At 42.9% G+C, this 10854-nt stretch overlaps 2 protein-coding genes across 4 annotated transcripts; both read right to left on the minus strand.

The window, feature by feature from the left end:
* Positions 1 to 24: 24 nt before the first annotated feature.
* On the minus strand, positions 25 to 5877 carry LOC120450581 (zinc finger RNA-binding protein). 3 transcript variants are annotated; one of them, XM_044006251.1, is made up of 6 exons: positions 5745 to 5876; positions 5412 to 5512; positions 3884 to 5301; positions 3007 to 3507; positions 1022 to 1212; positions 25 to 962 (listed from the first exon to the last, which is right to left on the minus strand). In XM_044006251.1, exons 3-6 carry the CDS (start codon positions 5286 to 5288, stop codon positions 387 to 389), a joined length of 2673 nt encoding a protein of 890 aa, XP_043862186.1. In that variant the 5' UTR covers positions 5289 to 5301; positions 5412 to 5512; positions 5745 to 5876; the 3' UTR covers positions 25 to 386. The 3 variants fall into 3 exon arrangements, 2 of the variants coding, with proteins under 2 accessions (XP_043862186.1, XP_039489634.2); XM_039633700.2 differs by having other exon boundaries at positions 3884 to 5334; XR_006356496.1 differs by lacking the exon at positions 25 to 962 and adding an exon at positions 2252 to 2449 and having other exon boundaries at positions 1077 to 1212; positions 5745 to 5877.
* Positions 5878 to 7130: 1253 nt separating this feature from the next.
* Positions 7131 to 8527, minus strand: LOC120449966 (cyclin-H). Its single transcript, XM_039632669.2, has 5 exons — positions 8166 to 8527; positions 7885 to 8086; positions 7596 to 7824; positions 7429 to 7540; positions 7131 to 7370 (listed from the first exon to the last, which is right to left on the minus strand). The coding sequence occupies exons 1-5, from the start codon at positions 8477 to 8479 to the stop codon at positions 7253 to 7255; spliced, it is 975 nt and encodes a 324-aa protein (XP_039488603.2). The 5' UTR covers positions 8480 to 8527; the 3' UTR covers positions 7131 to 7252.
* Positions 8528 to 10854: the final 2327 nt, after the last annotated feature.

Below are 10854 nucleotides of genomic sequence, written 5' to 3' on the forward strand. Positions count from 1 at the left end.
CTTTATTGAAAAAAAATAATTTCATTATAATTGTTCAATACGTTTTATTAAAATCCGCTTCGTTCTTGTATTTGTGTAAATGAGTGTGAGGGCCAAAATGTTCACATTCAAACTGAATTACATTGCCTTGCCTTGCACTAATGCTAGAAAAATACAAGTTTTATGATCCGCTAAATATGGTTAGTTAAAGTTCGTGTATTGGGGATTAGCTAATCGCCAATTGGGCAACATGTTGGACATGCTTAGCTCCTTGTGCCCAAATTGGTTTGAATACTCGTGTACAGATAAGAGTTGGTTATAGTTAAGTGGCGCTTGGACGCGCATTTATCTTGAGAGAAATTGTAATTTTAGTAGCCGACTACGTGTATATAATCTATTCCCGCCGCTTAGGCACTGGCAGGAGTGCCTCCGGCACCCTCCTTCTTGGCCACCTTCTCATCAGAGCCGGTATCATCGATGTCATTGGACTCCGTTTCCGTGCCGGGGGGACCACCAGCCTTGCCCGATGACCTACGTCGCTTGCGGTTGACGCGCCATGGACGCATGGGAAACTTCATGGCCGGCAGCGGCTCCATGCCGAGCACTTTGTATATCTGGCGGAAGGCAATGTAGCGCAGGAAGAGCTGTGCGGACACAGTGAGATCCTCGCGCTCCTGTTTGGTCAAGTCGAGAAGAGCGTCTGTGGGGTCCTTCTCGCAGGGATCCAGCAGGCCCGGGCCGTTAATTAGAAAGCCCGAAGATAAGGCCTCCATGATGCGGCGCATGCAGTCGCCGGGTGAGATGGGAAAGCCAGCCGACGAGATCACCTTCTCTACGAGGAGCTCCAAGGACCATTGAGGCAGCGCCTGCCAGGAGGCCACGCGCTGGCACAGATCCCTGAGGATGCGTATGACCATGACGCACGATTGAAGGCCTGTCGCTCGAGCCTGGAACCATTTTGCATGACGCAAGTCAGCTAAAGCCTAAAGAAATATTCATAATTGGTTAATGACTTTTCTAGTTGCTTTTTAGGAATACTTACACGTAGACAGGGCTCACGGGCCAGGAATTCGGAATCGCCTTCACCTTCTTCGCTGGTGGAAACTTCCCCGGGATTGGCATCGCGCAGCAAAGGCGAGGTGAGGGTAATCTTAACCGAGACAGCCTCGTCCAGCACAATTAGGGCGGCTTCTTCGGCGTTGACCTCCACGCGGTAATTGACCTGAATTTCGCCTGAAATCAAGAGAGCAATGGAACAAAATGTGACAAAGGCGTCTTTGAAGGAAGCTCAAAATATCGAAATACTAGATTCGACTTGGAAAAAGAGACAAACATTGTGGGTGAAACAAAATTCCAGTGTGGGCCCGCAAACTACACGTATGTATACATTGTAAAATAGTGATTAGCAACAATTGAATATATAGATATATATTGTTCAAATGGGGACTTGATGCACGGTATGAAAAGCACGAATAATGTTTGTTTCTTCCCACGATCCTCGTATTCGCTCGGTTCCCAGCAAACAGGAGATTCGTTCGACTTGCGTGCTGGGATCGGTATCTCCGTTTGGGGCCTCGTAAACGGAATTGCAAGCTCGAGACTCGGACTCGGCGTCATCCACCCGTTGCAATTCCACTTAGAGCGCGCACTTCTGTATTTTACTGAATTTCGACTTGAACTATTAAACGGAATTATCTTGATTTGTTTGTTGGTTAGTTTGCATTAAAATATTGAACGAAATTTATGGCTGCGGGAAACGTTGACCAGACGTCTCGTGTTCAGTACTCTCCATTCACGGTGCGCAACGCAAATTTCGGTCGCAATTTTTGTTTGCATTTTTAGATATAGATAGATATATATTTTCTATATTGGACAATCAAGCTTGATACACACAATTCGGCCGCTTGCACATATATATGTATACGAGATTACAGAGTATAGATATATTTGCTTGGTTTCGAGTGAAAGGTGAGGCAGCACATCGGCGCTGCAATTTTGGCCCAAGCACTTGCATTCTCGTGTGTGGATCAATCGCATTGCTTCTTGGCGTGTTGTTGTGTTGTTCAACTTCTTGGCCAGGCCATCAAAGGACTTTATTTACACAAAGTTTCATCCGGAATCGAATCGAGGGCGCGCAAACTTTGTATAAATATATTCCTTTGGTTCGAATTTCAGTTGGTTAAGAGTTTGGATTTGACTGTTTCATCAAGGACACCACACCACATTAGACTGCAGGAGGCTGGACTTGTGGCACCGAGTCCGCGCTTGTTACCGTGACGATCCGCTGGTGGTGATTGGATTGGAGTGGAGCGGAGCAGCAGCAGCCGAGCGGGAAGAGGAGCAACCTGGGAGGGCTGAGCTACAGCTACAGATGGCTAACTGAACGACACACTCAAGACTCTAGACTCACAGAGCTTCTAGGCTAAGGCTCAATGCTCGAGGCTCGAAACTTATCCTGCAGAGAGAGAAGCTGAAAACGGCAAATACGTTTTTATTCGCAATTAGTTGCTATGTTGGCTGGGGCGTTGGGCGCGGTTTGGCGGGCGTGGCAATCTATATCCACCGCAACAACAGGGCTCAACTCTAGTTGTCCTAGTTTCTATGTACAATAATTTTATATAGTTAAATTTGATTTATTTTGCTGACTTTTTCCACACAAATTGCCCGTCGAACGTGAACGTAATGAATAGCGAATGTGAACGTATCGTGAGTTGCGTGCGTTCATCTTGCATTAGCGCTCCGAAAATCGATTGGTTTTCGTTTATAAGTTTTAGTTGATTAGTTTGAGCCGCTTCCAATTTGGCCAAATTCACCTGCGCAGGTCAGTGTGAATTTGGCCAAGCTAAGAACGTGTTTATGTATTTTTTGTTTTGATTATGATTCAGTGATGCTTTTCAGCCGCATTTATCACTCAAGCCATTTCTCTGGAAAAAGTTTTCTTCTGTTCCTCTTATTAGGACAACCAAAATGTCATTCAAGAATAGTGGAATGCAATTTGTACGTTGGCATCTGCCCCATCTCACTTACCTGCCACCTCCTTGAGTTTGTCGGGCAACACATTGGCCACACGCTGCAACAGACCCGAAGTCGGCTTCTCCGCGCAAAGGACGACCAGCTCAACGGCGTTGTCGCCGTGGAGCAGCAGCCCCTTGGCCAGGTAGCCCACTCGCATCACTCCCTTCAGGATGCGCACGACATTGCCACCATTGTCGGCGTCCTTGTGGAACGAGAAGATCTGATTGTCGCGTCCGTCTTTCTCCGACGGCTTGTCAGCCTTGTCCTTCTTATTGGCCGCTCCGGCATCGCTGGGTTGCTCGGCCAGGGCATCGGAGACCAATTTGAGGGCCCTCTCGGTGTGCGAGACGATGCGCTGGATGGTCTGCAGCTCTTCCTCCTTGGGATAAATCTCGGCGTGACGGGCAATGGCGTGGCGATCATCAGTGCTTTCCGGACGACGAACATTTCCGCCGGGCATCATGCCAAAGTGCGGCGGCGGTCCATTACCCATTCGCCCAAAGCGTTGGGCACCTGCAATGGTAATTTATATAAATATATATATTTGTGCTCATAATAATCAACCAAGCTCCAATTAAATATCTTATCTAACAAAAAGGAACAGACAGACAAACTCGACTGGCTATTGATCCTTATTAAAAGTGTGTATACATACATAAATTATATTTCTTTCTCGTTTCTATAACTTTTTTCTACGTTTATCGGGTTTAAAAGTGCTATATTTTTTGGGCTCTTCAACTGCTGTTACAGCCCTGCATCACTATTACGTAATGAAATGTGCTTCATTGATTAAATTTCCTAATATAAATGTTTATTCCTTTGCCTATTATGCTTACCCAAAGGGGTTGGTGCAGTGTTTAACCCCAAGTATTATAACGTGTAAACTCACCTCCGAAACTGCGCGACATCCAGTTGTTGTAGTCATACTCTTCGTTGTATTGTCGATTGCGCTGCTCCTCCCAGTAGCCGCCGTCGTGATCGTCACCGCCGCGATGCGAGGACATCATGGCCCGGTTGGCACGGGCCTCAGCCAGGCGACGCTGGCGAGGAGTGGGCTTGAAGTCGACGACTAGATCTGGCTGCACCTTTCGCTTGTACTGCAAGCGATGGCGACGGCCCTTCATGTGCATCTCTTTGGCATTCGGGTCGTTGAACTTGCAATCGCATAGCTTGCAGTTGAAGCTCAATATCTTGCCCTCTTCGTCCTTGACCTCCTCAATATACTCGCCACCCACCGGCTTAATGTTGTCCGTGTTTTCGCCCAGCGAATCATCCAAGTTATCATCGAGGTCTCCAGCTGCGTCGCTTTCGTTCGCGCCGCCTTCGGTCTTAACAACAGCAGCTCCGGCTGCTCCACCAGCCCCAACAGCAGCAGGCACAAAGTTGATCTTGCCCATCTTTTTGGGCTCCTCCGATGGAATGGGTTTGCCCAGTTTCTGGTGCAACTTGACAACCTTCTGATGCTTGGCTCCGCGCACATGAGCGGCATATGCGTCCGTACCAGTGCATGTCACATCGCACAGCTCGCAGTGGTAGTTGTTACCACGATTTTGTGTAGTACTGGTGGCACTAGCAGACATCTTGAGCGAAGCCTCGCGTTTCTTGTGTTTCTGACCCTCCAGGTGCTCGCGATAGGTCTGCGGTCCGGCGCACGAGATCTTGCACACTTCGCAGTAGTGCAGCTGCTGGGGACGTGGAGGTGCCTTAGGACGCATACCCCTTATGGCCGGAGCTCCCGGAATGGTGGGTCCCATCTTGCGCTGATACCAGTTATTGGCGCCGCCATTTGGCTTTTGGTTTGGATTGCCCTGATGCTGTTGGGCCACATACATGCTAGCCGCATTGTAGAGGGCTGTATCATAACCACTGTAATTGTTGCCCGCCGGAGGAGCCGAGCTAGGCGGCTTGGGACCACCATTCGACTTGTCCATCTTGCCCTTAACCTGATTCTTGACTGGCGGAGCCGAGTAGTGCGTCTTGCTGACCGAGGCTGTCGAACCGGAGGCGTTGTAGCTGGCCGACGATTGCTGATAGAATGTCTTGGAGGCGTCGTACGATTGCATGGCACTGCGGTAATCGGCGTAGCCACCGTAACCCCCCGCCCCTGGGCCAGAGGGAGCGCCAGCGCCCGCTCCTGCTGCTCCGCCGTAACCACCCTGACCGGCGGCCACAGCGGCATTCTGATAGGCGGCCGCATTCGCGTAGGTGGCATTGGTTACCGCCGGGTACGAGACCTGGCCCGTATTGTACTGGGTGCCGCCGTAGTTAAACCCGGCGTAGTTGTTGTTGGCCATTGTCGTCGGTGTGCTGCAATTACGGAAATCGAATTTGTTTGACAATCTTTTTGCGGTTTAGTAGTTTACCATTGGCATTTGCATTTTGTATCAGCCCCCATCCCCACCAAGTGCTCTACTTACATTAACTGTCCTATCCGACTGACTGTCAATATTTATGCGACTTCGAATGCGGATTTATTCGGGAATTTATATGTGCTTTCCGCGTAATAGCCTGTTTATAGCTGTAAAGGCAAAGTGGTCTTAGTCACGTCATGTTGAAGAAGGGGCTCCCCCACCACTTTCCCATCCGTTTTTCATCTCCTTTTCTCTATCGATTTTTACCCTGCAACTTTAGACGCACTTTTCGCGTGTCTAGTCCACATGCGAGTGAACACACGTGGCGAACTCTTTTCCAACGGCTCTTTAGCTCAAGTTGTGCATGGCTAAATTACAGTTAATAGAAATTATAATTACCTCAATTCTGCTAAATAAAATTTTCCTTCTGTCTATATGCGCCGGTATTAGTGTGGTCGCAGAGTTATCGGAAAATTATACCGTTAAGCCGGAAAATACTGTTTGTACCATTTTCAACTTATACCATAATAAATATACCATTACAATATGTTTATGTAATAATGTAATAAGTTAAATATAACTAATGAGCATGGTCTATTATTTTTATAAAACATGGAAATTTGTCGCGACATGTCCGTAAATTTTTTGTGTATGACCGCGAATTATCAAAAAAAAAAAATTTTGGAGGTCGCACTCTTATCGAAATCTCGATATAATGGTATTTTAAAAATGGAAAGGGTTTGCGCTGTTTTTTACACGGAACAGAAAAATGCAATTTCCTCCAAAACTGTGGATATAAAATTGTAATAAAACTTTTTGCATAAATAATGAATAAAATTATAAAACTTTTAAGATACCGTGCAACGTGGAACACGGTCTGTGAGCGGAGTAATTAATATTTGTATTTAGCGGGGATATTTTTTTTACATGTACGTTGGCGGTTATGTAGCCCAGCTTCGAACACGATGAATGTAAAAACACGTGTCGTAAAAGAAATATGCTATTTCCTCTAAAACTGTGGATCAAATTGATATGAAACTTTTTGCATAAATAATGAATAAAATTATAAAACTTTTAAAATACCGTGCAACGTGGAACACGCTCTGTGAGCGGAGTTATAAATATTTAAAGTAAGCGCACAGCTCTTTTTGTTAATATAGCGGTTCATGACATGAATTGGCTGCGGTACTTGTACTAAAGAAGTAGGCATTTTTAAATGCCACTGTTACGAGATTTTCTGGAAATCTTTGGATATTTTTTGAATGAATTTTTCCAGGATCATTACTTAATGATAGGAAATAGGTCTACATAAGCCTATAAGCACGGCATTCGTGAACACGCTCTGTGAAGAACCACAATATATAATAAAACTTAAGGGCTCATTTTTGTATGGGATTGTTTATAGATGAACCCACTGTTATGCCATTATGTCAAAAACTGTGGAAATTTTTTTTTTAATTTACTGAAAAGTCTCTAATGAAATGTCCTTTAAGGTGGTCTGGCGTGCATTATGGAACACGCTCTGCGAGGTAAGATATTTCTTAAATAGTGGGGAGCAAATTTTTTAATTGCATATTTAATATACTTTCTTGAGTCCTGTAAACTTAAGACGCATATAGATAGTTGGATCGTTCTTTTCTTAACATTATTGCATCTTTATTATTTGCAATTCACCTCTAAATAACGAAAAAATGTTCCAAATTTGTATTGTTCCGCTCTCGCCGCTAATTTGACGCACATTTTTTAATTTAAGTTAATGAAGTCTAATTTAAAATACTAAAAAAGTTAGGTATACACCGCCGCAATAATTGGTTTTAATAATTATTTACTCCAAACTGTTGTTGTGAAACAAACTTTGTTTCGTAAACTAATACTAAAAACATAAATTTAAATAAATATTTTGTAGGCTATTGGCTTATGTTCATAGCAGATGTATCCGAACTCACGTCTGCAATGTGGAATGAGGCATCGTCCGCGGGCATGTCATCCTCATCGGTGTACAATCGGCGTAAGCGCTCCTTATAGCTTTTAAAGAAAAAACGCTATTTAATACAGAATGCATGAACTAATTAGGACATCTTACAGTTCGCTATCAGGATTATTGGCTTGATTGCGGCACTTATCTAATTTCTTCTCGATGGCCTTAACCTTATCCCGATCGGGCTGCTGATATTGCTTCACCATTATACGAATTTCTGTGAGAGAAAGGGGATGTAGAGCTGGGTGCATTATTTCACAAGACAAACTTACTTCTTACGGCATCTATGAGTCCGGGTAGCTTCTCCCTGGCGGAAACAAAAAGAAGATCCGTCACATAGCTATCAAGATTCTCCTGTTCTCTGCTGGCAGCGTGGAGAACGGCAGCTAATGCAATTTGCGAGGGCGTATGCAAAAGACAGGCATCCGAGTAGAACGTGGAATCAATAAAACTATCAATATGTGGCCGCAGACGCTCTGGATGTTGCATATTGCTCCGAGTCTAAAACAAATCAAAATGTCAACGATTTGAAATATACATAAATGTAGATATATATCGCACTTTTATATCTATTAGAAACCCCTCGATGGGTCTGAACGGATTATGTATGGTGAGGTAGTAGTTGAGCTGTCCAATCAGCAGTAATTCATTGGATAACACTATGTCTGTGGCCTTGTTCCTGTCGCCCTTGATGTTGTTAACGAACTGGTTGATAGACACGTTGAATTCCTCCACTTTGCAGGCAACGAACACGCATGTGGCTCTGAAAAGGTTTTTTTAAAAGGTTTTAAGAGGTATAAACCGCCTGTTCGCCTATTATACTTTTGCATGAGTATTCTTACAGGATCTCTTTGGGGTGATAGTCCATGGGGGTGTTGTTCAGATAAAACCGCTTGAAGTAGTGGAAGGCTGTTCCCACAACGCACTTGGGCATCGGCGGATCGAAGCGGCGGCAGAAGTCGAAGAGGTAGATCTCGTACTGCTTCAGCAATAGACGCTCCTCCGCCGGCGTAAGAAAGTGCTCATTAGGGTCGCGACCCTGCGCCTCGTCCTCGTGCGCCTCGATGTACTTGCTGTTCTGCTCCACACGGAAGTCCATAAGCTGGCCCTCGTTGGCGAAGGTCCAGGACCTCTTTTGAGAGCTCACGGGATACATTTTGCACAGCTGCCGGCGAAGTCAAAACTCTGACACCCTGCATGGTGTTACCGATTGCAGGGTGAAAAAAATACCAGAATACGGTTAAAAAAAATATTAGGGTAGTTCCTACACGTACATTAAACACTACCTTGTTTTGTGGACTTCATTACAAACTAGAAATGCAAAATTAGCAATAGCTGAAAAAATATTAAAACTGTGGCCTTTTATTTTTACTCTTTTTTTTAAATTTGAATAATTACAATCCTCTTGAATAATTTCGAGTATATACCACACTAAATGTTATCATTTTAAAATTATTTATACTTCAAGAAATGAAGTATGCCCATTAAGCATAAGCTATTAAAACTAGATACAAATTTAATTTAAAAGTTACAGACAACTACGGATGTTTAATGTGACGCACATATGTTACATACATACATATGTACGTACATACAACAAAGTACAATTTATGGACCCAGTTTACAGTCTCCTTTTTTTCTTGGTCGAATTTCAGGACGCACGTGCTCCGAATTTTTCAACTTTGAGGTACCTGCAGCATCAGGCGGCTCAGAATTGAATAAATATTGTTTGGCTTTGGTTTTTGGAGAGCTGGTCTGTACAATTGGGTCACTTAAATCTTTGGACGGCTACATAAGTAGGACTTTATGTTCTGATTAAATTACTCTTTTGTTTTCCGAACGACCGTAATTGCCTTAATCATTTTACATTTACATACTATTATGATATTTGAATTATTTGAGGGTTATTTATCTTGAGTACCTTTTCATTTACCTTTGCATTCCCTTTCAGAGAATATATTGTTTTTAGCCTGAAGTGGAGATATTCGTGTTTGTTTAATTCAAAAAATTTATTGATTTGGTATACACCAGTTTCTTGGCAGTATATACTTCATTTCGTTTTTAGTTTCAAAAACAAAATTAATACTATTTGAATATATATATAAGATTATAAGCCAAGGTTTCCTTAACAATGGTTAACCTATCCCGTGTTCTGCGTGTGTGTTCTTTGTATTACTCAAGATTTTAAAAAGTAAAAATAGTCAAATAAATATTCGATTAATATGTACACATATTACTATTTTTACTTTTATTTTTGGCAGGGAATCCCTCGATTGGTAATGGTTCTTAAGTGGGCTTCTCGCAACATTGGAAGCCAGCTTAAATTCATTTTTAAGATCCAGAATGTTGTTTCAGCGTCCGCACCGCTAGAAAGTTTTAATTTTTTTATTTATTTTATTTCGGTATCTCCCTGGCCGGAGGAACATTTGAGTGTAAGGCACATTGAGTACTTTGTATGCAGGAGCTGCCTCCTGTGGCAATAAAATTGCAATTAATTTTTATTGACAACTCTGAACTCTTGTTGTACCGTGTTGTTGGTGATCTTTCCGCGATTTCACAGCGGCAAGGTAAAGACTGTTTTTGTGTCGGGTTTAATGCTGCTAAACGGATCTTTCAGAGCATTTTAATTTGTCATCTTATAACAAATAAGCAATAAATTAAAAGACGAATATTAATTACCTTTATTTCCTTGACATTGGTGATACTCTTTAGTAAGCAATTTCAACAAATCTTTTTCCTTTTTGCTTTTTATCATTGTAGAATTGACAAAGTTTAACTAATCTATTAAATACAACATTATTGAATATTATAGAAATGATATGAGATTGTGTTATGTTATAAATTAGCTATTGTCAGTCTAATTATGGTTATTGTTTGATTTGCTGCTCGGTTTTTGTCTTCACCAATTTCAGTATTATTTGTGATATTTATTTTTAATTCAGCCCTCAAGTGAGTAGGCTTCGAGTATTACAGCTTAGCCGATACCAATAACTGACTCGGTTTTGGGGCCAGTTCCCTCTTACAGAGCTAACTGGCTCAGTGAGAAGTTTGTGCGCGTGCGCGACACACAGGCGAAAAGACACACAGACAGACGGACGATCGGGGATGGAATGGATTGCCGTCGGCGGGACTGACTGACTGCTTGACTGACTGATCGACTGACTGACAGTCGATTGGCTCAGCTTATCGTCAGTTTCTAGTTGCGGATACAAAAGGAAGCTCGGCGCTGGGCGTACTTAAAATTCAATTGAATCTTGAATTATTGCATTGAATTTCATTGTTTGTAAATGCTCGCCCGCTGGGTTTGTATCGGATTGTAAACTGATTTCATTTTCTCCCTGTGCCATAGATTTATTTATTTTTCATTTTATTGAATGCTTCAAGTTCAGCCGTCGTAAATCTACTCAAATGTTATGATTATTATTGGAGCAGGTATTGTATTACATAAATTGGGTGGTCTCTGGTTTTTGGGCAATCTATGTAAGTCGCTGCAATGAATTTCGTTTACCTTATTTTTATCCCTTTATGCCA

This window comes from Drosophila santomea, chromosome 3L (genome assembly GCF_016746245.2).
Source record: "Drosophila santomea strain STO CAGO 1482 chromosome 3L, Prin_Dsan_1.1, whole genome shotgun sequence".
NCBI classification, from domain to species: Eukaryota; Metazoa; Arthropoda; class Insecta; order Diptera; family Drosophilidae; genus Drosophila; species Drosophila santomea.